The sequence below is a fragment of the Podarcis tiliguerta genome (assembly GCF_965153285.1).
Source record: "Podarcis tiliguerta genome assembly, chromosome: 8".
Taxonomy (NCBI): domain Eukaryota; kingdom Metazoa; phylum Chordata; class Lepidosauria; order Squamata; family Lacertidae; genus Podarcis; species Podarcis tiliguerta.
Genome location: NC_139541.1, coordinates 26,418,581 through 26,446,445, shown reverse-complemented (window position 1 = coordinate 26,446,445; position 27,865 = coordinate 26,418,581). Strand labels below are relative to the sequence as shown.

The following is a 27,865-nucleotide window of genomic DNA, read 5'->3' as shown; positions in this document are numbered from 1 at the left end:
GTGTTGTGCCAAGAGTAAAATCTCACTGCATGATCTGATTTTATGACTTAATCCACCACAGATGCCTGGATGCAGAAATAAGAGGGCTATGACTTGATAGAGATGAAATAATTTAGATAGGCCTTTAAAAAAATAAAAAGGGGGGTGATAACTACATTTAAAGCAGTATATCCTACAATTTGAAACAGTCAAGAATCATGGAACCTAGATTTTATTAAGCATGTCAAGGGTTGCTAAGAGTGACCTCTTGTTTCCCCTCACAGAGCTACAATTCCCAGAGTTCCCAGGGAAAAGGGTTTAATTGTCAAACCACTCTGGGAATTGTAGTGAGGGGACTAGGTGGTTCTCCTAACAACCATTGGCACCCTTAACAAAGCCCAGGTCTCATGATTCTTTGGAAGCAGCCATGACTGTTTAAAAATGGTAGTATACTGCTTTAAATGTATGGTGCGGATGGGACCTTAGACAGTTAACTTTTTGAGAAGAGTTTGGATTTGATAGCCCGAAGGAGTCTCAAAGCGGCTAACATTCTCCTTTCCCTTCCTCCCCCACAACAAACACTCTGTGAGGTGAGTGGGGCTGAGAGACTTCAGAAAAGTGTGACTGGCCCAAGGTCACCCAGCAGCTGCATGTGGAGGAGCGGAGACGCGAACCCGGTTCCCCAGATTACGAGTCTATCGCTCTTAACCACTACACCACACTGGCTCTCTGACTGCAGAGGCCCCTGTTTCTGGGCAAGTTACCCACGCCACTCAAACCCTTACAAGGTATCCCTAAAAGGCAACTGTTATGGACAGCATGGGGGCAGTGATTTGCCATGGGCAAACCGTGGGAAATAAACACATCCTCATAAATCGGGACAGCAAGAGCGCATGCCAGAGGGATTCAGAAATATATTACTGCGCCAAACCACACAACAAGGGGAGGGTCTGCCGCTCTCCCTCTCGTGTAACTGCTGCCAGTTTGGCATGTGTTGTGTATGCCAGGGATGGGGGGGGGGGGAGGAGCAGAGCTAATTCAATCCAGGAGGCAGGTGCAGATTTCTGTGGACACAAAACCCCTTTGTTTAAGCCAAAGTCTCAATGATGGGAGAAGGGGGAGGTTGCCATCACTGTGATGAAAAACCCAGTGGCCTGGTCCACACTGCAATAAATGCACGCAGTGTTTAGGTGGATGTTTCCAGATGCTGGTCTTGTTTCTAAGCTCAGGTGGTGGGAGAATTTGTGGCAAACCTAGGTGCCCTGTGCTACAACCCACAGTGTCACACATAGAAACAGAGACATTCTTGTGACATGCCATACGAAGGAATCAGTGAATGAGTTTTATTCCTTGCTTTTTGCCCAATGCATTCTTTTCTATGGCTATATTCTTCTATTTCTGGGTTAAAAGCCAGGAAGGTGTTTTATCCTTTGGATTAAAAAAAAATAATATTTGGAGAATGTTGTTTAGCAGCACAAATCCCTAAAACCTCTACTCATAAGTGATTCCTACTGAATTCAAATTTCTCCTGCAGCTTGGGGGAACCATTATTAATGAAGAAAAGAATTGCATTTGAAAAATTACGAAAGGAAAGCAGGGTTTGAGCACAAGGGTCCCCCTTAGCTCCTGCAGATTCCCGCAACTGGCATTCAGAAGCATTGCTGCCTCTGAGGATGGAGGCAGAGCATAGCCATCATGGCATGTAGGCACTGATAGCCTTGTTCTCCTCCATGAATTTGCTGCATCCTCTTTTAAAGCCATCCAGGTTGCTTGGCCTACACTGCCTCCTGTGGGAGCGAGTTCCATAGCTTAGGTCTTGTGTGAAGGAGTGTTTTCTTTTACAGTGGTACTTCAGGTTACAGACACTTCAGGTTACAGACTCCACTAACCCAGAAATAGTACCTCAGGTTAAGAACTTTGCTTCAGGATGAGAACAGAAATTGCGCGGTGGCAGCAGTGGGAGGCCCCATCAGCTAAAGTGGTGCTTCAGGTTAAGAACAGTTTCAGCTTAAGAACAGACCTCCAGAACAAATTAAGTACATAACCAGAGGTACCACTGTATCTGTCTTGAATCTTCCAATGTTGCAGAGGCAATTGGATGAACAAAAATTATGTATTGATTAAAAGAACAGCTGCCCAGGCAGTATTAGCACCTCTCACTCAGTTTGCACTGAACTAACCTCCCAGGCACCAGCCACGTGGCCAGTATCCTCTGGCTAGAGGTCCTCTGTGAGTTTGTCTTAAAGCAACAGCCACATCGACAACACGTCTTCTGAATATCAGTTGCCAGAAGCCACAAGAGGGCGAGGGACTTGAATCCTGCTTGCTTGTTTCCTATGGGCATCTGGGTGGCCACTGTGAGAAGAGAAAGCTGAACCAGATGAGCCAACTGGGATGATCCAGCTGGCTATTCTGATGCAGGACTCACAGCTAAATTAAGGGACCCTTGTTAAGAACATTTGGCTGTGATTCCTGCATTGCAGAGGTTAGATTAGATGACCCTTTGGGTCCTTTACAACTCTACCCTTTTAAATATATATATATATTCTGTATTGAAAAATAAAAAATTACAAAATTACAAGTGCACGGAGTATGATAAGACACAAGAAAGAAGAAGAAACAAGAAGCAGTACCCATGTAGAAAACAAAACAGAACAACAACAAAAAGATACATTGCAAAAAGGGGGGGGACATATTATTGTAGTTAACCAGCCCCTGTGCTAATATGATATTTTAAAAAATGAACTCTATCATTTCGTGATTCCTGTGTGTCTGTTCTGAGCAGGACTAACATGAGATGCAACCTATTGGGGGGGGGGGGCAGAAAAATGGAAAGGAACTTTTTGGGCCCAGAACCAGTGCAAACAGCTAATAGGATTTGCTGGTTGCCAGTTCTAGACGCTCGTTGTTATTTCTTGAAGGAAGGCATCTCCCTCCCTCCCTCCCTCTCCCAGATCTCCCTTCAATGTTCCCGGCTCAGCAGGGGACTGTCGCCAAATTGCTCTCCCCTGCCTCTCTTGCTGCAAGGAAAGAAATAAAAGAGGCGATGAGGCGGCGAAAGCAGAGCTCTAAAGCCGGTCTGTTCCTACTCGGCGATTTCCAGAGGATGCAACTGTCAGGCTATTGATGTTTGTGGGGGAGACGGGGCCGAACAGCAAGGGTCCTCTGATAGCGTGGTGTAGACAATCCTCTGCCGCAGCGGCAGATCAGAACAGCTGCCAAATAATAGCAGTCGGATCAGTCTGCGGGAGCGGGGAGGCAACAACCCTCCTGGCTTTGTGTATTTCAGGCTGTGGCCTTCTATAAGCTCCCTGGCGTTCCATCGTGACACATTTTCCTAGTCTGATTGTGAAGGTGGCTTTGGTAAACCTGAGGCCTGCTGGGTTAGGCTAGCAAGTTAATATCTGCTCTGGTGGGTATGAAACATTTGTCTTTATTTCCCAGATGTTGCCACCTCCCTCCAATGCTGGTGCAGCACGTCTCAAGCCAGGGAGGGAGAACCTTTTTCTCAGCCCTGGGGCCACATTCCCTTCTGGGTGACCTTCTGGGGGCCACTTGCAAGTGGTGGGCAGGGCCACAGGCAAAAGTGGGTGGGGGGATTGCTATAGATTTTACCTATGTATAGTAGGCTGGCTTCTACACCCCCCCCATCATCCAGCTGTGGGGGGGGGTGCAATATCAGAGTGCAAGGATACCTTCCAGCCAGGCAACAGCACACTTAAAGTGTCACCATGTCAGTTCCTTGTGGACAGGATGGATCTGAGCTTGGCCATCTGTTGGGGATTCTTTAATTGTGATTCCTGTTTCACAGGGGGTTGGGCTAGATGACCCTTGTGGGACCCTTTCAACTCTACAATTATATTATCCTTTATGTTTACCATCCCAGGGAAACATTTGTTGATTTGTGCTTTTGGGGAGATATGTCAGCACTCACCCTGCTCTCTTTTTTGGGGATGTTTTATGGGTTTTATACTAAAATGGCATTGATCAACTTCAACAAAACCTGTAGGGTGTTGTATGCATGCCCCTGTCACATATAAGAAGGAAAACAGAGCAAGGACACTGTTGTTGCTTCTGTTTATGTAGCTGATGCATGGGAACCAGAGTCTTGTCAAAATGATCATGTTCAATCTGACCTTTTAACAGCCTGTTAGCAAGAGGCACATCCCAAACTTCCCCTTGCCATCCCATCAGAGGCGGACTTTGGAAGGTCTTTCCATAAGAAGATAAGAAGAGCCAGTGGCCCATCTAGTCCAACAACTTGTTATCACAGTGGCCAACCAGATGCCCATTATGGGAAACCTGCAAGGAGCATCCAAGCCCAAGGAGAACAATCTGCCCTGCTGTGGTTTCCAGCAACTGGTATTCAGTGGGAGATTATCTCAAAATGGGTAGCGGTGGACAGCACTGTAGTTAGCTCTTTATACTTAAAGGGAGGGTCTAGATCAGAAACTAATTATAGAAGGCCTAGAGACGGATTTGGGTTCAATGAGTGACTATCATCACCATCATCATCTCATAAAATTCATACACTGATCAACTGTAAAAAATCTCCAAAGCTGTTTACAAAAAAGATAAAACACTACAAATTACAAATAAGAAAAAATTACGGAAATACTTTCAAAAAGTTAAAGTAGACTAAAAGCAGATGTGCATCAACTTCTAAACATCTGGGTAGGTGCACCTAAACAAATATGTTTTTAGCAGGTGCCAGAAACAGTACAGTCAAGGAGCCTGCCTGATATCAATCGGCTGGGAGTTCCAAAGTGTAGCTGCTGCCACAGTAAAAGACTGAGTTCTTACAAATGTGGAGCAGAGTGCCTTTTAGAAACGACAACAAAAATGCTTTGTCAGGTCCCAGTAAGCTCACGGTCCTCTTAATACCCCATCCTTAACCTGAGGCCAGGTGGCTACTGGCCCTGCATGCTCCCTCTCCTCACCTTGACTCCCCTCACCTGAGAATGAAGTGAAGGCCAGCTCTCTCCCTCTCTCCCCACTTTCAGCGGCACTGGAGATGAAGCTATTTCACCGTCTGTTAACTCCCCACATTCAAACCTATCAACTGCGGGCCAGTGAGCCTTGCAGATTAAATGGAAGGTAGGAGGAGGAGGGAGAAAGGAAAATGATGGGAAAAGAAAATAGAAGAGTTCCTTAATGACTTTTCTTTAATAATTTTTTTCCCTAGCAAAATTTATATGAGATGCTTCTGATGCTGTTGTCGTAAACAGGTTGGCAGCCTTGCACGTCGACCCACAAAACTTAATTGCCTACAAGGGTTTCTGCTAACCCGTTGACCCACTTATCCCTGTGGGAGGCTCTTTGGTGACAAATCAGGTACCCCACATTCATTCTGATGACTCTCTGCCAGGATTTGTGTGGTCTGTTCAGTTGAATTGCCTTTGCTTTTTTTTTTATGCCACTATGTGGAACAAGCTAAGCTGGGCTTATGGGCAAGTGGCCTACCCAAGGCTCCGTTTTGAGCGAGTTTCATGGTTAAGGAGAAATCTGAACCTATCTCTCCCCAGCTGCATGTCAAAACTTGACCCACTGAATTATAGCGATTCTGTCACATTTTTGTGCATCACCTGGTCCCCATCCATCACATTTCACCAAGCGTCCAGAAGCTTTGCCTACATAGTAAGAAAACAAGGAGAACCCTGGTGTATCAGGTCCCCCATTTTGGAGGTGACAGGCACATCTGCCAACATTTGATGATAATTTGGCCTTGTCTCCTGATCCCACTAAAGCCACACACCCTTTCCCACTGCTCCCAGTGTGACTGCCTCTGCCTCTGTATATACTTGATCCTATGCTCAGACCCAACTTTTGCATTTGCATCTGCATTCCTACGGATGCCTGTGTTCAGATTTAAGGCAGATTGCAGGATCCCCAGTAAGACCTGCCCCCCGCTGTCCTCATTTCCATCCTGCTGCTCACCATATGCACTCTGTCTTCTTGATTACATCATCTCCTCCCTGACCCAGCCGAACAGAATTTTTCAGCTGAGTTTATTGTTCCTGTTTTGTTTTTTTGTTCACCCAATTTATCCTGCACCCTCCCCAAACTGCAGCATCTGAATGTGTATAAGATGCATAAACACGTGGGAACCTTCAACACAGTTTTGCAGTTTACAATGATTCTCTTCAGGGACCCAGCCAGCCATGCCCACTGTCATTCCACATTTCGTCAGCATTCCATCCCCAATGAGCATGCTCAGTCTTCATTGGGTTGCTTTGTGGAAGGTTAACCCCTTTCAGTTACCCACCTCTAAACATACTGTATTTTTAGTTTCACAAACCTTCGGCATTCAGCATGCTTCTTTTGGGTGTATAAGGATAAGCTGTTGGGAACCGAGTTTGCTGTTTAATAGAAGCAAAGAGTGATAGAATTGTAGAGTCAGAAGGGACCTCAAGGGTCATCTAGTCCAACCCCCTGCAATGTAGGAATTGCAGCTCAAAAATACCTGACAGATGGCCATCTGATCTCTGTTGAAAAACTTCCAATGACAGAGAGTCCACCACCTTCCAAGGGCGTCTGTTCTGCCATCAGACCATCAGAAAGGTCTTCCTAAAGTTTACCTGGAATCCCCCTTCTTGTCATTTGAACCCATTGTTTTGGCTCCTACCCTCTGGAGCAGCAGAGTGGGATGTGGACACACATGAGCCCCTTGAAATGATCCAGCCGAGGTAGCCCTCATCTTTGCCCCCAGCAGAATTTGGAATCAGAAAGACTGATTGCAGCTTGGGCTTCCATAAACCTTTTCTCGGCAGGGGCTGTGTACTTGCAAGGACAACCACATGGTGGAATTTAGCTCCCTGCCTGTGGGTGTGAGCCAGATCCACCTTGACGCACATAGATCTGCCTAGACTGACTGACAAGCTGCCTGCTTCCTCGCTGTGTGTTTGGCTGTGAAGCCGGCGCCTGGACTGACTGAAATGAAATGGAACACTTCCCAGTCTTTCTGGGTTCGTGGGCTTTTGCAGTGTTTGAAGTGCATTGCTGAGTGAATTAAAATCCAGGCATGTCACCAGAATGGCAGCCTTTCTGGAAGGAAGGCAGGGGGGAAGAAAGCTGTTCTCCCTGGCTCAGCCAAGGCAGTATCCAACCGCTTTGACCCTCTGCCCTGGGTCAGCAAAGCATAAATCTCAGCAACTAGAGAAACCTTGAGAGCACAAGATTCAGGGGACACTGTGCTGCTCTCCCCTGCTTTCTTTAAAACCTTGTGGTTTTGGCAGCCTTCCTTCAGGATGTTGAGGTCCAGAAGCTCTCAGGGCTGGAGTGCTGGGGTCAGCACCAGGGAACAGCAGACGCTTCCGTCTACTATGCCTGGGTGCCCAGCTAATGCACAGCAACATTGTACTGTTAGAACTGTGTGTCTGGCTGTTTTAATAAGGACAGTGTCAACCAATGTTTCACACAGACAAAGCGTTTATTGAGAACATTTAAAAAATAATAATAAATGTTTAGCTGAAGCCAGAGAGGGCATATTTTGCCCCTCCACAAATCCTTTCACAGAGGCATACAGTGGAAGGGTGTGGAACACTTTGCAATTGTGGTGTTAAAGAAATAGTTTGCATGTAGAAGGCCTAGATTCCACAAGGAAGTAAGAGGAGCTTGCTGGATCAGGCCAATGACCCACCTAGTCCAGCATCCTGTTCTCACAGTGGCCAACTGCAAGCAGAATTTGAGCACAAGAAGAATCTCTCCCCGCTGTGGTCTCCAACTGGTATTCACAAGCAGTGTTGCCTCCACGGAGGTAGAACATAGTCATCATGGCTGGTAGCCATTGACAGTCTTATCCTCCACGAATTTCTCCAATCTCTTTCAAAGCCATCCAAGATGGAGGCTATTACTGCCTCCTGTGGCAGTGAGTTCCACTGTCTAACTATGCACTGCACAAAGAAGGACTTTGTTTTATCCGTCCTGAATCTTCCAACATTCAGCTTCATTGGATGTCCCCTTGTTCTACTGTTAGGAAAGAGGGAGAAAAGCTTTTTTTCTATCCACTTTCTCTATGCCAGGTGTCATTTTATAAACTCCTATCCTACTGCCTCTTACTTGCCTTTTCTCTAAAGTCCCCAATGCCACAACCTTTCTTCATAGGGGAGTTTCTCCATCTCCTTGATAATTTTGTTGGCCCTTTTTGGAACCTTCATGAACCACCCCAGACATCTCCAGGTAGGACTAGGAAGCCCTCCTCTCTGACTCTCAGGGGCATGCTGCCGGATGGTGTTGGCCAGGAGTAGCTGATGTGTTCCCTTCCAGATGTTACTGGGCCACAACTCCTACTGGCCCCAGCCAGCATAGCCAATGGTCAAATGAGAGCAGTAGTTCAATGGTCAACAATGAGAGCTGTAGTTCAACTACATCTGGACGGCAACGCTTTGCCAGCGACAAACAGCCATAATATCATCATGCCAAATGAAGCATAGAAACATCACCAGCCAAAATCTCACCATTCACCACAGCCAATAGCATGAAGAGCAAAGAAGGAATATGAAGGCAAAGACACAGGAGGAAGGAAAAGGAGCCTAAATGTTGGCAAGAAGCAAAATACCACCCATAAGCTGCTAACTATTTCTGTTTGGGGAGAGGGGGAAATCTCTGTATGTTTTCTTTGATGTAGACAAATCTGAGCACAAAATGAAATAAATTGTTTTGGTTCAGGCAAACTTTTTGATGACCCTCTAAAGCCACTCTTGAAGAGAAAAAACACACGACTTAATGGCAGGGAGATCCATTTCTGACACAACAGCTCCACTCAAAGCATCCTTGAGCTGGGATCAGAAAGACAAAACAGAGAGAACAATCAAGTCTTTTAAAAATGGGTGATGGGGATGCCTCTCTCTGTGTGCTCTCCTTTTTGTGTGTGTGTGGGGGGGTGTCCTCCCTCTTCTAAAAGGAGGGACCATGTTCATTTTCAAACGAGAAAAATGCAAAGCACTCTAAGTAAAGCTAACCTCAGAATAAGCCCGCCTGAATCCTGCTGATTACAGCAATTGCCAGAAAGCTCTTTTGCCCGAATAAGTTTGCCTGATTGCCCGTCCTAATTTGTTACATGGAAAATACCTATTTTCTTGTTTAGCAGCCAAGGGTGAAAATCTTTTCTCTCTCTCTCTCCCTCTCTCCATCGTACAAGATGCTAGAAATGCAGAAGAGAGGAGGGCTGAGTTCTTTTAGCATGGCTTAACACACACACACACACACACACACACACACACACACATATATATTAGTCTTTCTTTTTCTTTTCTTTTAAATAAATATTCCTTTATATTCAATTAGGCTGTTCTTCTAAAAATGCATAATGTTAAGTAGGGGGAGAATATTAAGTCTGTGGCTAGATGGCAAGCTGGGGTCGTAATATAAACTGAAGTGGAAATGGGGCAAGCTGAAAGACTAGGCGGTGGGGTTGAGGGGAGGGGAAATTGACATATTTGTCCATCCCTAGCATTCATCTGGAATTCATCATGTAATACAGTTCAGCTTCAATTTTTCCTTTTAAAGTTTCTAGTCCTTATGACTTGATTGCAGCAATTATTGCCCCCTACTGGGGACTTGGAATGGATGGGTTATAGCAGGTGATGGTAGACTTGCCTCTTTTGGCCTCACCTCGTTTCCTAGGTTCATGTAAGGATGAAATGAAGCAAGGGAGATTAATGCTCACTTAAGAGAAGAAAGCATCAGCAATAAAGAAAGAAAAGCATTTGGCTGATGAGGATTTTTAAAAATTGCTGTTCCTGTTCATTGCTTTATGTGTCTTGCGCCTTTCAAACTGCTGACTGTATATTGTGGGTGGTGGACCTGCACCCTCCAGATGTTGCTGGACTGCAACTCCCAGCATTCCTAGCTGGAAAACGGAGTCCACTCTTTATATATATGAGACCCTGGGGACATAGTGGATAGCTCCGTGGAGATGCGAACCCAGCGTGCGGCAACTGTGCAAAGGGCAAATTCCATGCTTGGGATCATTAGGAAAGGAATTGAAAATAAGTCTGCCAATATCATAATAGCATTATACAATTCTATGGTGCAGCCACATTTGGAATGCTGTGTGCAGTTCTTGTTGCCTTGCTTCAAAAAAAGGATGCTGTAGAGTTGGAAAAGGTTCAGAAAAGGTACAACCCAAAATGATCAAGGGGATTGAAGAAATCCCCTATGGGGGAAAGTTGCAACTTTCAGGACTTTTTCGTTTACAAAAAAAGGTGAGAAAGAGGTGACATGACGGAGGTTTGTAAAATGATGCCTGGGATGGAGAAATTGGGCTTTGAAAAGCTTTTCTCTCTCTCTTATCATGCTAGAACTAAGGGTGATACAATGAAGCTGAAAGTTTGGAGATTAAGGACAGGTAAAAGAAAGTATGAGGGACGCGGGTAGCACTGTGGGTTAAAGCCTCAGCGCCTAGAGCTTGCCGATCAAGAGGTCGGCGGTTCGAATCCCCGCGGCAGGGTGTGCTCCCGTTGTTCGGTCCCAGCGCCTGCCAACCTAGCAGTTCGAAAGCACTCTCGGGTGCAAGTAGGTAAATAGGGACCGCTTACTAGCGGGAAGGTAAACGGAGTTTCCGTGTGCTGCGCTGGCTCGCCAGAGCAGCGATGTCACGCTGGCCACGTGACCTGGAAGTGTCTTCGGACAGCGCTGGCCCCTGGCCTCTTTGAGTGAGATGGGCGCACAACCCTAGAGTCTGTCAAGACTGGCCTGTACGGGCAGGGGTACCTTTACCTTTACCTTTAAAAGAAAGTATAGAATCATAGAACTGTAGAGCTGGAATCTCCAGTCATCTAGTTCAACCTCCAGCAATGCAGGAATCTCACTAAAGCCTCCATGACAGATGGCCCTTCAACTTCTGCTTAAAAACATCCAATGAAGGAGACTCCATCACCTACAAGGGAGAACATTCCACTGCTGAACAGCTCTTCACATTGGAAAGTTCCTCCTGATGTTTAGTGTTTCTTGTAATTTGAAACCACTGGTTTGGGCCCTACCATCCATAGCAGGAGAAAACAAGTTTCCTCCCATGTGAAAGCCATTCAGGTATTTGAGGATGGCTATCATATATGCTCTTAGTCTCCTCTTTTCTAGGCTAAACATACCCAACCATTCCTCATGGTTGGTTTGCAGACCCTTGACCATCCTGGTCACCCTCCTCTGCACACGTTCCAGCTTGCCAACATCCTTCTTAAATTATGGCACTCAGAATTGGAGACAGGATGCTGGACTAGATGGGCCATTGGCCTGACCCATCATGCTATTCTTAGGTTCTTCTGGATGGGCCTTGCAAGGGTTTACTTGGAACTCTCACAAATGGTAGATCCTTTCCAGTTTGAGGAGAAGCACACCCTTCCATCCTTACTCTAGACCATCACCCATGATAAGGTATGGCCAGTGGCCAGCTTATTATAGCCTTTCCAGGTTGTCCAAAGCAATTCTACTGACATGAAGTAGAAATGAGTTTCCTCCTTCAAAACACCATATCAAGGTTGCTCACTCATCTCCATTAACATCACAGTTTATGGTCCCCTTGTCAGGCAGCGGAGAATGAATCTCAAGGATGGACCTAGCCAAGCAAATTGCCCAAAGCCTCCCTATTTCCTGGTAAGGCAGAATTTGGGTTGGGAAGGATTGACGCCCCCACAGTTATCTGTTGCAGAGGATCTCATGAAAGACCTGGTACATTGGCTCCCAGTACGTTTCCGAGCACAATTCAAAGTGTTGGTGCTGACCTTTAAAGCCCTAAACGGCCTCGGTCCGGTATATCTGAAGGAGCGTCTCCACCCCCATCGTTCTGCCCGGACACTGAGGTTCAGCTCCAAGGGCCTTCTGTTGGTTCCCTCACTGCGAGAGGCCAAGTTACAGGGAACCAGGCAGAGGGCCTTCTCGGTAGTGGCGCCCGCCGTGTGGTGGAACGCCCTCCCATCAGATGTCAAAGTGATAAACAACTACCTGACATTCAGAAGACATCTGAAGGCAGCCCTGTTCAGGGAAGTTTTTAATATGTGACATTTTAGTGTATTTTTTATCTTTGTTGGAAACCGCCCAGAGTGGCTGGGTACAAACAATAAATTATTATTATTATTATTATTATTATTATTATTATTATTATTATCATTATCATTATCATTATCATTATTATCATGTGACACACAAACCCGTGTGTGTGTGTGTGTGTGAACACACAAGAGAGAGAAAGATGGTGTGTGTTGACAGGATGTCTTCCCGAATAAAATAGCTATGTGTGGGAGTTTTCTGGTTGTCTAGGCAACACACTACTAAACTATTTGGAGACAGCGATAGGAAATCTTTATTTCCCAATGAGCTGATTTCGCCAGCCACCTCAAGGAAAGGATGTCCTTTCCCCTTGACTGAGATGGCCACCGATATCCAACGGACCCTCACAAATAGAGAGTGAGCCTTAGTTCATGCACTTACGAGGGAAGCATCAGAGCAAGGCAGAGGCTTCCGGAATTTTCCTCACTCAAATTTCTCCTTGGAATTTGTTTTTGAAAACGGGTGCATTTGGCACTCTCTGATGCCTTCAAAGAAACATAGAATCGTAGAATTGTAGGCTTGGAAGGAAGCCCAAAGGATCATCTAGTCTAACCCTCTGCAATGCAGGAATCACAACTGACAGTGGCCCTCCAAACTCTGCTTACAAACTTCCAATGAATGAGAGTCCATTCCACTGTCAAACAGCTTTTACCCTCAGAAAGTTCTTCCTGATATTTAGTCAGAATCTCCTTTCTTGCCATTTGAATCCATTGGTTTGGGTCTCTGTTGTTTAAATGTCTGGATTTTGTATAGAACATTGTGGGTGGGTGGGTTGCACATTTCTGTCATTCTCCAGGTCTGGCACCAAGGGTTCAACATTGATGGGCACTGGTCATTGTACCCACCATTAATGAGACCACTACCAACTCCTCCTCTCCTCTGGCCCCATTACTGGACCTCCTTGCTGCCTCTGTTGTATATGCAAATGAGCCAGGACTGGAGTAAGGAAGCAGATCAGCTCCTTCCTTGCCTCTGAGCAAGCAGGCAGGGCATATGTAGGAAAGAGGGTCAGGAATGAGGAAGAGGTGAACCCATAGGAGGGCGCTCTTTAGGGCAATTTGCCCCCTCCCTTACAAAAAACCACTCCTGCAGCCTGCAGTGCATTCTTTACCTTCTACACTATCAATGGCACCAATGAATTGCTCTTGCATTGCTATTCGACTGCATGCATAACTACATCAAGATTCCTTGTCTGTGGTGCTTTGCCCATGCACCAGCAAAAGCTTCTCAACAAGAATTTTAATGCAGCCGTGCAGTCACATTGATAGGGTTGCATTGACCGTTAGTTGTGCTCAGAGTAGACCCATGGAAATGAATGGCCTGAGGCTAGTCATGTCCATTAATTCCAAAGGGTTTACATGGAGAAGGATTAGCACTGGATATGATCTGCAATGTTTGTATGTGGGATGAAGATGAGCATGAATGAAAACAGCCCAATGATACCTGTTAATTTTGGATGAGGGTTTGCAAACTCCCGTTAAACATGCATTCAGGGTCATGGGGAAAAGAAATGTATGTAGGCTTCCTTCCTTTTCTCTGTTCTCCTCTCCTCTCTACCAGACCTCCCCACTCTTTTGACAGCCTTGGATCTTGCATGGACCTGACCTGGTGCAAACTGGCTGAATCCTGAGTCGACCAAATTTGGTTCAGGATCTGGGATTCAGCTGGATCTGATGCACAGTCCTAGTGACGACATTGTCTAAGTGCCTACTCCTTTGCTCTGGAGAGTTGTCCTCTCCTCTCCTATTTTTGTTACTATGAACCTGTGTCTGGCCCTACCATTGTCCACACAGACTGACCGCACCCACTACTCTTCCCGTTCCTGGAACTCCAGCACCTGGTGATTGACCTTAGCTGAGGCCTCCTAATTAGGACCAAACGTTACCTGACATCAAAGGTTGCAGAACTGGATCATCCCCTACAGTTTCTAAATAGAGCTAAAAGCATCTTTTGAGTGGGAGCTGATTTCGACAAGGGCAGTCACTGCTGCAACCATCAGGGGAGACAGCTGGACCCTCCCACACACACAGTTTCCCCATTCTAAATCGTCTGCGATTTCCCCCCTCAGATTTGCTCACTATAGCAGAGGCAGGATAAAGTACATGTAGGGGTTGGTGGATGGATCAGGTTATTCTGTTTCCGCATCAGTTTCGCTTGCTTTTATTCATATATTCATTCCATCCTCTTTCAGCATCAGTTGGTGAATACCCTTGTTTTTAATGTTAGATGTTGTCACTTTTTTATTATTAATATTCTGTTGGGAGCTGCTAAGAGTGGCTGGGGAAGCACAGCCAGATGAGCAGGATATAAATATATTATTATTATTAAACAAGCAAACCACAGCAAAAAAAGGTCATATTTTGCCTTTAAATTAGGGATGGGGAATAAATTTGATTCAGTTCACCTTTAAAGATAAACCTACCTAATTTACACTTAACTAACAGTGCATGAGCTGAAATGCAGACATCCTTCAAAAATTCACACTCCTCTGAATTTTGCAATGTGGTTCTCCAGTCAAGTAATGGGTACAAAAATGCACATACTAGGGTAAAATTTGCCTAAAAATGCATCTGTTGGGGAAAATAACACCAAAGAGCAGCGTAGAAGAAGTTGCTTTGCAAAAACGTTTTGCATACTGTGTTAGGCAAAATGGCGTACAATATTGTATATAGGAGGGGAAACCTAGACTAAACATAGTTATTATGAATTTCATTTACAAGCATGCATTTTAATGCGAAATGTGCATTTTTATAGGCATTTTGGTCCCTTGTTTGAGCTGAAAGCTGTATTTCAAAATTTGGAGGAGTGCAATAAATAGAAGGGATCTCTGCATTCCGATATGTGTATTAGTCCAGGAGGTGTGATTGGGGTTGTTCCATGTAAAACTGTGGACCGAACAAAGTCTTAGAGCCTCCCCAGCTACCCCATAAACCCAGACCAAACTGTAAGTTGCTGCTCAGTTGTAAAAGGAATTGCTTACGTAGTGTGGACAGGATACAGACTGCCCAGTCTGCAGACACAGAGGTTAAAACACCATGAGGGTTGAGAGAATGAAGTTATATACTTGGGGCTGTGGTGATTGTGAGCCTGGAGATGGATGCCCTGTCAGGCAACCCTGTGCCCTGGCTGTCTTCCTCTCCTGCAAGGAGAAATTTCAAATCACATTAACGGTGTTAGCCGGGGCTCAAGTCTGAGTCTGACGGGCCATTATAAATGACAGCAAGGCTGGGCATTTTTATTAAGGAAGAGCCTTGCTTTAATGCTCTCTCTGGAAACTTGCACTCGACTCACCCGCAGCAATGCCTGGGTTTTTCCTTGCAGATTTGCAGCAGAGGAGAATGATTCCCTCTTTTGTCTTTCAATTATTGTTTCCCAGACACCATAAAAGGGGTGGCAAAGGCAGTGAGGGGACTCATTGGGCCCATTTGGAGATGTGTGTGTGTGTGTGGGGGGGAGTTTCAAAGCAATCCCTGACACCTCTATCAATGCCATTTACCCAAATGAACCATCTCCGCCTCTAAAAAAAGAAGCATTCTTCCTAGCACACCTAAGGACAGTAGCTGCAATACTGCCCATTGGCTATCATCAGTGGTGGTGCTGAAGAGCCAATAGTTTCCTCCTCTGCAGAGCGTGCCAGAATTTCTGGCTTGAGATTGTTATCACCTTGAAGTGCTCCCTGCCATCACTGAACCAAATAGGACTGGACGAATGTTGGGTGGGTGCCCCAGCCAAGTGCTCTTTTGGGGCAACATGATAGAAGTTAATAAAACTATGCAAGGCATAGGGAAAGTGGATAAAGGAAAGTTTTTCTCCCTCCCCCATAGTTGGTATATAACTCATTTCCAACAGCTGGTATTCAGAAACATCGCTGCCTGAATAAAGGCCTAACTGCTGTAACTAGTAGCCATTGATAGACTTCTCCTCCATGAATTTCTCCAAGCCTCTTTTAAATCCAAGCAAGTTGGTGGCCACCACTGCCTCCTGGGGGATTGAGTTCCCTAGCTTAGCTATGTGGGATGTGAAACACAAGGGCAGTCAAGTACAACATTCCTAGAGTGAACATGTTTATACATGGGGAGGAATGTTTGTCCAGCCAGCAGGTAAACTTCCTATTTCCTTCTGGGCTGGGACAGACTTCCTCTGCATGTGACTAGAGGTGGATGTGGCCTCACCTGTGCAGGTAACAATGAAAGCACAGGGCAGGGCAGCCATCTCTCTCTTTCTCCACATGCATCGAAGAAGCAACATCTGCTTAGCCAAAGATGCCCTCTTGGCTTCCAGCCAAGAGAGGACAAAGGGACTGTTTTCTTATGGAATAGTTTCCAAGTATATGTTACTTTTCTAAGCTAAGTCTGCCTTCTGGGATCTGATTGTGAACAGAATGTGTGAGTAAACCTTTTTTTATACATTTGTAGAAGACTGTGTCGTGTCTTATCTTTTATGAAGGAATAAGGGGGAAATACCAGAACAGTTATTATAGAGGCTTTAGCGAGCCTGAGCAAACGCATCCGTTGCAAGTTTAAAAAGGGGGGATGTTACTCTGCTAAATTGTAGAACTTGTTAACACAAGTTGGAAAAGGATATAATCAGACAATATATCCTCTCCTGCATCCTTGAACATTCCCACAAGCTATGTGTCATGTGAAGAATTACTTTCTTTTTTTCTTTTTCTTTGTCCTGTCAGGGACTGGGCAGAGGAGGAATGGTGGAGACTGCCTCCCCAGTCTGACCCTTCCTGAGAAGGAGGAGACAGTTCAGAATTACAACGGGGTTTGAGGGAGGTTACAGCTGAGAGGCAGTTGAGGGGGGACGGGACTGGGAAATAATGGGAGAGGAGGAAGAAGCAGCACCAGGGGAGAGACAGTTGATTGACTCAGTGTCTTTAGAAAGCATTCCAGACCCCCCTCCTCTCCCAGAACATGGCGGACCTCGGAAGTAGGAGAGCAAAGAGCTCAAAGGCAAAAGGCCCTTTCCAGCACTGGTAGTGATGACTCATGAGGAAGTGGGAGAGACGGGGGTGGGTGGGTGTGTTTCACTCAGAGCAACACCATTACTCCAAGAGGCTGCATTTCTAAGCCTCTCTCTGTGAATACTGAATAAAAAGCAGCGGTAAGAACTTTCCTTGTCTCATCCATTCCTAGCAACCTACTGTGGGGGGTTTGGGTCCTCTGACGCCTGACATGTCCTGAATCTCCCAACATTAAATTGCGCAGGATGTCCACAAGTTCCAATGTGATGGCAGAGAGAGAAAATAGGAAAAAAATATTTCTCTATCCACTTTCTCGATGCCATGTATCATTTTATAAACCTCTATCATGTGACCTCTTACACACTTGTTCTCTAAACTAAAAAGTCCTGAACTTTTCCTCATAGGGGATTCACTCCACCCCCTTGATGATTTTGGGTTGCCTTTTTCTGAACCTTTTCCAACTCTATACAACTCTATACCTCTGGTTATGAACTTAATTTGTTCCGGAGGTCCGTTCTTAACCTGAAAGTGTTCTTAACCTGAGGTACCACTTTAGCTAATGCGGTTTCCAGCTGCCGCCACACCGCCAGCGCGTGATTTCTGTTCTCATCCTGAGGTAAAGTTTTTAACTCAAGGTACTACTTCCAGGTTAGCGGAGTCTGTAACCCTAAGTGTTTGTAACCCAAGGTGTTTGTAACCTGAGGTACCACTGTAATATCCTTTCTTGAGGTAAGCCAACAAGAACTGCACACCGTATACCAACTGTGGCTGCACCATAGAATTGTATACAGTGGTACCTTGGGTTAAGAACTTAATTTGTTCTGGAGGTCCGTTCTTAACCTGAAACTGTTCTTAACCGGAAGTACCACTTTAGCTACTGGGGCCTCCCGCTACCCCAGCACAATTTCTGTTCTCATCCTGAAGCAAAGTTTTTAACTCGAGGTACTATTTCTGGGTTAGCGGAGTCTATAATGTGAAGTGTCTGTAACCTGAAGCGTCTGTAACCCGAGGTACCACTGTAATAGTATTATGATCCTGGCAGTTTTAGGTTCAGTCCCTTTCCTAAAGACACCTAGCTGGGAGAAATGCAGTTGTGCTCAGTCCTGCTTCTGGGCTTCCCATTGGGGCATCTGGTTGGCCACTGGGAGAACAGGATGCTGGAGTGGATGGGTTGCTTCTTCTTGCATTCTCATGTTCATACTTCCGCAGAGAGACTAGCTGGATCTTGTTGACCTTTCACTGCCCGGCAGATGTGGCCAAGACTGGCTGAGTTTCCAGGATAGGATTTTGCAGTCTCACAAAGCTGTGTCAGGCCCTTGAGGTCCCAGAGCCATTCCGAACAGTTTGCGTGATCATGCCAGATCTGATTGTGCATCATGCCCAGTCAGCAAGACATAATGCAGCCATTCTCTCCCTTCTCTCTTCCATCTCTATTTCATTTCATTTAAAAAGTAAGTTTTATAGCCTACTGGATGTGCTGGATGGAAGGAAAAATACAATGGCTTATCTCAGGGCTGCTAAATTGCAATCCCGGGCAGTGAGTCAACCTGGTTATTGCTGAGAGGAACAATGGAAGGGATTGATGGCTATTAGATGTAAATCGAACCTCTGCATTGAAGGGCAGTATATCTCTCAGCAGTAAATGCTGTGGGCCCACAAAGCAAGGCTGGTTGTGGGTGGCAATGGCAAAGTGACTTTCCCTGCCTTCCCTTCCCATAGTCCAGTGTTTTTCAGAAGAAAAGAAGAGCCCTTGCTGGATTAGGCCAAAGGAGGACCATCTAGTCCAGTATCCTGTTCTCACAGTGGCCAACAAGCAGGGCCTGAGGACAAAGAGCACTGTCAACTCCTGTGGCTTCCAGGGTAATGGGAAGCAGGGTTAGATTCACCGATATTCAGATTTTGCCCAAATATCCAGTTTTGAAAGTGGCATTTGAAAACTGCAAAATGCTTGTGTATGTCATCCATCAATGCTACTGCGTGTCAACTGTCAAATAGCAAATATGGAATTCATTAGGGGCTACCACCCCTTCTCATAGTGCTTGCCAACCTTGCCTACCTGCCACCAACCCACCAACCTCCTTGCCAAGCCCCACCTCTCTCTTTACACCCAAATCTCAAATCCCCTCACAACCCCTTCAGGCACTCCCCCATATCGCATCACAGCTACTCTGTGTACCTCCATCCCTGCTCTAATCAAACCTCGGCTGTTGTTTAAAACCCAATTTTATATCCTGACTTTTCCTTTGCTCCCCCGCCATACCTTGGCCATGCAACTCCCAAGACTGTGATGAAGCACTACAAATCCTTCACCAGAGGCTGCCCTCTGACTTTGTGCAAATCCAGGATTATGGCACAGCCTGATGACAGTCATATATATATATATATATATATATATATATATATATATATACACACACACACACACACACACACACACACACACATATAGTGGTACCTCAGGTTATGAACTTAATTCGTTCCAGAGGTCTGTTCTTAACCCAAAACTGTTCTTAACCTGAGGTACCACTTTAGCTAATGGGGCCTCCTGCTGCTGCTGCACTGCTGCTGCATGATTTCTGTTCTCATCCTGAGGTAAAGTTCTTAACCTTAGGTACTACTTATGGGTTAGCGGAGTTTGTAACCCGAAGTGTTTGTAATCTGAAGCATTTGTAACCCAAGGTACCTCTCTCTCTCTCTCTGTATATATATATATATATATGAAGAAATGTCATCTGTTCAATATTGTGGGCATTAACTAGATATATTTTGGGAAAACATTTTGGCAAATGTGGGTAGGGAGACCTTTAAGGTGTCTGAGGAGGTGTTCCAGCAGCTCTGGAAACAAAAGTGCTCATTAACCCAAAGCGTTGAGCCAATTTGCACATTTGGGATAACAGTATGGTCCAGTCCTGCTTGGACTCCACTCTTGCTGACTCAACCATGTAAAATGTCACATTTAAAGGGCAACCTGTGTTGAAATCCAACAAATCTTCACCACCCAAAGGTTTGTGTGCCAGGGAAGAAATTTCAGAGCTAGCCCACTCTCTGATTTGTTAGCCACTCATGTGAGATAAGGTTTCAGAGACAAGCAGAACTGCCAGATCCATGAGCAACAGTCTGGAGAGTTTCAGTGCGTCATCTTGCAACACTCCCCTTGAATGAACTCTGTTGACTTTTCTGTTTGTTTGCTTCTTTCTAACACAGCTCTGTGTCTATTTGCAGGTCAGGTTATCCTGTACGAAGCCATGCTTGGATTTTAATAGCCATGTTCCGACTTGCCATGGATTTCACCTCTTGTGAATCTTTGGGCCACGGTCATAGGCCCTTGCAAAGACCGGGTCACCGTGACCGACATGGATTCTGGCATAGTCCTTTGTGGAGTCTTAGATCCGGGCAGCAGGCCAGGAGTTATGGGCTTCCGGGGAACCATGCTTTCCCCTATTTGGAACGGTCTAACGGACAGCTGGCCAGTACGTATCATTCCAAACGTCTACACAAAGCCACGGACCTCCTCTGGGAAAATGGGCACCCCGAGCACTTTGTGCCCGCCAGATCAGACCCTTCTCTGGCAGACGGGAGTACAGCATACCAGACTTACTTGAGGAGGAGGAAAAGGTACCTCCGGGCGATTAGCAAGCCCACTCCAGAGACCGAGGTGATTGTCTGGGGGTCCACAAGCCCTTTGGAAACCCTGGAGAGCTTCTCGGGAATTTATGGCAGTGCCACCACCATCTCTGTTTTGCGACACAAGACCACCACCATCTCCACCACCACCACCACCACGATCACCACCACAACTGCAGCTTCCACGACGGTTCAGCCAGAAGGACCTGGCCGTGGGATTGGCACGCCCAAGAACAACCCCGGTGTGATTAGCACAATGGTACCACCTGCCACTTCTGATGGGAACAGAAAAGAGGTTGGTGCCCCTCCGCCCAAGATCCCAGGAGACACTTCAGGTATATTTATAGATTGCTTTTAGATCTGTATGTATTTGCTTGCACATGTGCAAATGTTGCATTTCATTTCCAGTTGTTGACCCAAGAGGGAAAACAAACAAACACACTGGGTGTCTATTGTGATTAGGTTAAGGGGCATACTACGTAACAGAAATGCAACGCACACGCACCACCAATTCATAGAACGTGATATCAGAGTGGTTCACAACAATTTTATATAAAACCATGCAATAAAAGCCATATAAAAAAAGTTAAAATCTGGAATTAGGAAACGATTGTGGAAAGCTGTATTATCAATTGCCTGTATGCAGCCTGAAAGAATAGAAAGGTTTTCAGCAAGTATTTAAAAGTTGGCACAGAAGGAGCTTTCTGAATCCTCTGTTCGCTGAGCATTACACCATACTGGGCCAATGACACCAAAGACTCAATTTCTTGTTGTTAGTATTGAGACTGAAATGGGACAGAATTAACTGCTTAGCCCATCTGTGTAGCCCACCTGATCCTCATCACCCCTCTGCCATTTTGTAACCCATTATGGAAAACCCACAGTGTGATTTCCTTAATACCAAAATAATTTTCTTGAACACAGTTGCATGCTGGTAAGTTACTTAGGACTGTCCTGTCATTAGGCAGTTGCCTCAGATGGCAGATACTGGGGGGTGGGGTGCAGGGGGCATTGGCGGAGAGATGGTGGAAGAAAGGTGTCTATGTACCAGTTGGCCAATCCCTGCTCCCTCTAAACTTCCTTGTTGACTTCCAGTGTGGTGAAGGATACCATCATGTTGGCAGTGTTGAAGGAAGACTCAGCTCCCAGTCTGGTCAGCTTTTGCACCTGAGGCGAAGGAGGCAACTCTTTAGCCTTTTGTTTCAAGTGGCAAAAAGACATAGTCTTTCCCCTGAGCCCTCTAATGACCTGGACATAAAAGAACAATAAGAGCCTGCTGAATCAGAACAATGGCCCATCTAGTACACAGTGGCCACTCAGATACCTATAATGGGAAGCCTGCAAGCAGGATTCAAGCATAAGATCACTCTCCCCATTCTGTGGCTTCCAGAAACTGGTATTCAGAAGCATTACTGCCTCTGATGGTGGAGGCAGAGCATTGCCATCAATGTTAGTAGCCCCTGATAGTCCTCTCCTCCATGAATTTGTCTCATCCCCTTTCTAAGCCATCCAAGTTGGTAGCCACCACTGCGTCTTGTGGCAGGGAGTTCCGTAGTTTAACTATGTGTTGTGTGAAGAAGGGTTTACTTTTGTCTGCCTTGGCTCTTTCAACATTTAGTTTCACTGGATGTCCATGAGTTCTAATGTCTTATGAGAGAAGGGGGGAAACCCCACCCCTTTCTCCTTCCACTTTTTCCATGCATTGCATGCATACTTTTATAAACTTCTATCATGGACCCCTTCTTGGGAGTAGTTTTCTAGTAAAGAAACAAACGAACAAAAGGATTACAGTTGAAAATGGAATGAAATGAGTTTCAAGGAAAATGTTCAGCCACTAAGCAAACTGGAACTCCCTCCTTCCCTCCCTCTGATCCTTCATTTTTATGTGTGGTACTCACTGGGGGTTTAAAGGGGGTTTGTCCGTAAGCTCAGTAAATCCACACGTGGGAGCCCTGTAATCGAATCTAAGCGCCATGCTCATTCCTCACAGCGCAACGCACCGATTCCATTCGCTCAGCAGCTGGAAGTGGACTTTCCATTTATTGCAAATTATGTTTGCTATTACCGAAGTTTAGACTGGAAGGCCCTTTGCCACACATGAAGTAAATTAAATCGCAGAGAATGTTGGTTGTGACACGTAGAGCCCAGAAAGATGCTTCTCTTTAATAAAAGGGAAAGAGAGGAATTGTTGGAATTTACAGTATAATCTATACCCAGATTAATTTCTCTAATGGACCCATCTTCTAGGGAGAAATAGATATTAACTTATTCCTTTCCCTGAATACTGAACTAGGCATTAAAAGGAGTGTTTGGTGGGCTGCTGAAACGAAAAGGAAAAGCAGCAGTCTTGCATCTGCTCTTTAGCCAGTGCAGCCACCTCCGGATATAGACTACAATTCCCATCAGGCCTAGCCAGCATAAATTAAGGATCAGAGACAATGGGGGCTGTACACCACAATATCAGAAGGTTGCTGTATTGACTACTCATTGTGTGGCACTATCAACCTGGAGTGCTATGTCCAGTTCTGGATATTGGGATAGCTCAGTCGGTAGAGCATGAGACTCTTAATCTCAAGGTTGCAGGTTCAAGCCTCACCTTGGGCAAAGAATCCTGCATTGCAAGAGGGTTGGCCTAGATGGTCCGCATGGTCCCTTCCAACTCTACAATTCTATGATAAGTTGGAAGGTGTTCAGAGGAGGGTGACCGGGTTGATCAAGAATGGCTATGAAGAATGGCTGAGGGAGTTGGGTATGCTCAGCTTGGAGGAGAGAAGACTGAGAGGTGATGTGATAGTCATCTTCAAGTACTCAAAGGGCTGTCTGTCACAGCCTGTCCCAGATAAGGAAGGCACATGCTTGTTAGTTACCTCTTTATTGGCAAGAGAAACATTGACAGCAGCTTCCTCCATGCTCTGGATAGCCATGCACACATGCTTCTAGGTAAAGGTAAAGGTAAAGGTCCAGTCATGGCTGACTCTGGGGTTGCTGCGCTCATCTTGCTTTATTGGCTGAGGGAGCCAGCGTACAGCTTTCAGGTCATGTGGCCAGCATGACTAAGCCGCTTCTGGCGAACCAGAGCAGTGCACGGAAACACCGTTTACCTTCCCACCAGAGTGGTACCTATTTATCTACTTGCACTTTGACAAGCTTTTGAACTGCTAGGTTGGCAGGAGCAGGGGCCGAGCAATGGGAGATCACCCCGTCGCAGGGATTTGAACCACTGACCTTCTGATGGGCAAGTCCTAGGCTCTGTGGTTTAACCCACAGTGCCACCGGTGTCCCCATGCTTCTAGGCAGCTGTCCACAAATCTGGGCCCTGTGGAGCAGTTGCAGCAACAGGGAAAACCTTCCCCTTTGCCAGCTTATATACATTTCCCTGAAAGGTTGCCCACCTACAAGCTGCGACTTCTGCATGGAAGGTGCCACTGCCCTTCCCACTTCAAGCCCCTCCTGGTTTTAGGAGATGCTGGGTGGGGGAGCTTTGTGGGGAGTCTAGTGACCTGTCTGTTGGCTAAACAGCCTCTTCTTCTTCTGGCACACCTGGCACACCTTCCTCTCTCTCAGTCTGCCCTGACTCTCCCTCCCCTGATTCCTGCCTTGCAGGCAAAAACGTCACACACCATAAATCACTGCTCCCTTCTTCGGGGTCACTCTGCTGGTCCTCTGCCTGCGCCACACACCCTTCAGAGTCTGTCACTCCCTGACGCCATCACATGGAAGATGGAGCAAGTTTATTTTCTGCTGCTCTGGAGGGTAGGACTCAAACCAATGGATTCAAATGATAGGAAGAACTTTGTGATGGTGAGAGCCATTCAACAGTGGAACAGACTCCTTCAGGAAGTGGTGGCCTCTCCCTCACTGGAGGTTTGCAAACAGAGGTTTGAATAGCCATCTGTCAGGGCTTCTTTAGCTGTGATTCATGCATTGCTTGGGGTTAGACTAAATTGCCCTTGGGCAACCTTCCAGCACCACAATTCTGTGATTCTACCATTCTATTGGGACGTGGGTGGCACTGTGGGTAAAACCTCAGCGCCTAGGACTTGCCGATCGCATGGTCGGCGGTTTGAATCCCTGCGGCGGGGTGCGCTCCCGTCGTTCGGTCCCAGCGCCTGCCAACCTAGCAGTTCGAAAGCACCCCCGGGTGCAAGTAGATAAATAGGGACTGCTTACCAGCGGGAAGGTAAACGGCGTTCTGTGTGCTGCGCTGGCTCGCCAGATGCAGCTTGTCACGCTGGCCACGTGACCCGGAAGTGTCTGCGGACAGCGCTGGCTCCCGGCCTATAGAGTGAGATGAGCGCACAACCCTAGAGTCTGGCAAGACTGGCCCGTACGGGCAGGGGTACCTTTACCTTTACCTTTACCTTTACCTTTACCATTCTATTATCCTAAATGCCTGATGGCAACATGGTTAAGGATGCAACTGAAATTTATCCAAATTTATTTCTAGACTCGGGAACTCTAAAGTACATCATTTTGCTTGCCGCGTCTCCTGATAGCAGCCTTGTGGCTCCAAGGTGAATAATGTCTTGTTCCAGCTTGAGTCAGGCAGGAGGAGGTAGCAATCAATCTTTGGAATTTTATTCACTGGTTGGTTTTCATTTATGAATTGCTTCCTATGCGATTTAAGAAACAAAAACAGCAGAAATAAAAACCTACACAAAAGCACTTCATACATAAAAGCAATTAAAACAATTCCACATGTGGAAAAGCAATTCCATGGATGAAAACAATTTCAAATTTCATACAGACTGGGGTTTTTTATATTATATATATATATATTTTAAAAAACTGAATACCTCTCTACTTGAGAGCCTGGTTGAAAAAGGAACACTTTCAATCAGCACTGGAAAGACTACAAAGCCTGTCTGATAGCGGGAGAGGGGGAGAGAGAGAAAGACAGAGTTTTGGTGGTTAGGTGCTGCTACACATAATGCTTGATTCCAATATTATATGGATGGACTTTTGATGAGATTATATCTGTGCAGTGTTTGTTTGGGTAGTTAAGAAGAGCAAAGAACCAGTGTGGTGTAGATGGAATAAAAATGGGAGACCTGGGTTCAAATCCCTGTTGTGAAGATAACCCAGTAATCTTGAGCCAGCCAGTCACCACTTCTCAGCCTGAATGTTTCTCACCTATTCATTTAATCCACACAACAACCCTGTGAGGCAGGTTAGGCCGAGAGGCAGTGACTGGCCCAAGGTCACCCAGCTTCACGGCCAAGTGTAAAACTGAAGCTGGGTCTCTTGGGTCCTAGTCCAGTACTCTAACCACTACACCTCTCTCTCTCTCTCTCTCTTGCATCCTGCCTTAAAACTCACATGCATTTTGCACATGCTTTTCTCCTGATGTGTTCATTGTGCATTATAGAATCCATTCCCGTAGGTTTATATTCCGTAATATACACCATTTCTTTGGGCACTACACATTGTTATATATACTTTTTAAGGAGGAGGACTGTGCAGAAGTGGGAGCTAACTCCTAACCCTAACTCTTTCCTTTGGTACCTGATATTTGTTTTTCGAGGACCCGCCCTGTCTTTGTGAATGTAATATGCTTCAAATGTTTTCAATCCTCAGTTTTAAATTGTCGTATCCCACCCTGTGACCTGCTGGTGACAGGTGGGTAATAATCAAAGCTGTCAATGTTCCCCTTTTTTAAAGGGAAATTCCTTTATTCCGAATAGGATTCCTTGCAAGAAAAGGGAAAAGTTGACAGCTATGGTAATAATAATTGCAGATATGAAGAAGTGTGAATTTTGAAGGGTGCTGTGCATAGTTAAACTATGGAACTCACTGCTGTAGGGGGTTCATATATTTTTTTTGTTCATATGGTGGCTCAGAAAATGCAAATTAGGTAGCTTTGCATTAAATTATAAACTAATTTCTATCTCATTCACTACCTGGACCTTACAGGATAATCAGCTTGCTTAGAGTGGTTTGCTACAAAAAGGCAGGGGGTCACAGACTGGGAGGCCCCCGCCTCCTATGCTATTTGTAGCTGAAACCTGGAGATTAGGTGAGGAGGGACAGAGGGGACGTGTGCCCATTCACCCTTCATAGACATCTTGCTACCAATTCCGATCACTTACTGATTCAGTCGTTGCTCCTGCCCCAACACCCTCCGGGAGGTGCCTCTACTTCCGAGGATGTGAAGCAGGCTTTCTGGAGCTCCGTTGCTATTGGCAACAGAGTTCGACATGTGTTTGAAGTGGAGCAAGTTCCGCCCCCACACGCTGATACTGAGAGAGCATCGCTCTGTTGTAGGGAATGAACAGGAAAGGGCATGTATTTCAGGATCTTCCCCTGGAGGGGAGAGTGTTGCTAGGCATTATCCCTGACTTTGAGAAAAATTGCAAGGTTTTTACCACCCTCCCTCTTTTCTTTTTTCTTTTCAAAAACCCAATAACAACTTTCTTTTTATAAAACTTTACGAGAGTTCCTCTTGATCAATAATACATGATGTATATAATCTTGGCTTCAGTACACAATGTTACATCTTGTTAGACATTATATCGTGTTACAGCGCACTTGTGTGCCATAAAAGAAGGCCGATGCCTCATAGAAGCACACAATTGGACACTCTTGGAAACCCAAAGCAATAATGTAGAGAGGAAGATTTCCACTGTGTCCCTGGCTGAATCAGGGTTCTGGGCAAACCTCCTTACACTCAGCCTCTGTTGTGGGCAGTAAATTGTAAGCCAGTGCAATATAGCTGCAAGGGTGTCGGTCTGCGACCTGGGAGACCAGAGTCCAAATCTCCCGACTTGGCAATGAAGCTCCACTGGGTGACCTGGATTCACAGTTGCTGCATCTCAGCCTAACCCACCTCACAGGGTTGTTGTGAGGGATTGAATTGAGAGGGAGGAGAACCGTGCATGCAACCTTGAACTCACTGGAGAAAAAAAGCTGGTCTATAAATGCCATAAGTAAATGAAATAATAAAATTGTGTCTTCTTCAACTGGTAGGGTGGGCTCATCCCTTAGACAAGGCTGCCTCTTGTGTCTCTGCATGAGTTGCTGGTTTACTATGAGAAGAGGATGCTGGTCAAGATGGGCCACTGGCCTGATCCAGCAGGGTTCTTATGCATCTGTAAAATGTGTGCAATTTCAATGCATTTTCTTTCATTGCCATTTCATTTGGAAATAAGCCTACAATAAAATGCAAGTGAGATGGAATGGAATTAAGCTGAACCATGCATTTTTAGTAGTGGGGATGGGATGGATAGTGTACAGGAAGCTCAAGCTGGA

General features: G+C 45.8%; 1 protein-coding gene across 5 annotated transcripts in view; it reads left to right on the top strand.

Moving 5' to 3' along the window:
- AJAP1 (adherens junctions associated protein 1) overlaps positions 1-27,865 on the top strand; it is a 118,673-nt gene that overhangs the window by 26,345 nt on the left and 64,463 nt on the right. For all 5 annotated transcript variants that reach the window (XM_083452226.1, XM_083452230.1, XM_083452228.1 and 2 more), the window contains exon 2: positions 20,216-20,952. In XM_083452226.1, coding sequence (XP_083308352.1) covers positions 20,216-20,952 — 737 coding nt within the window. The remainder of the gene's footprint in view (positions 1-20,215; positions 20,953-27,865) is intronic.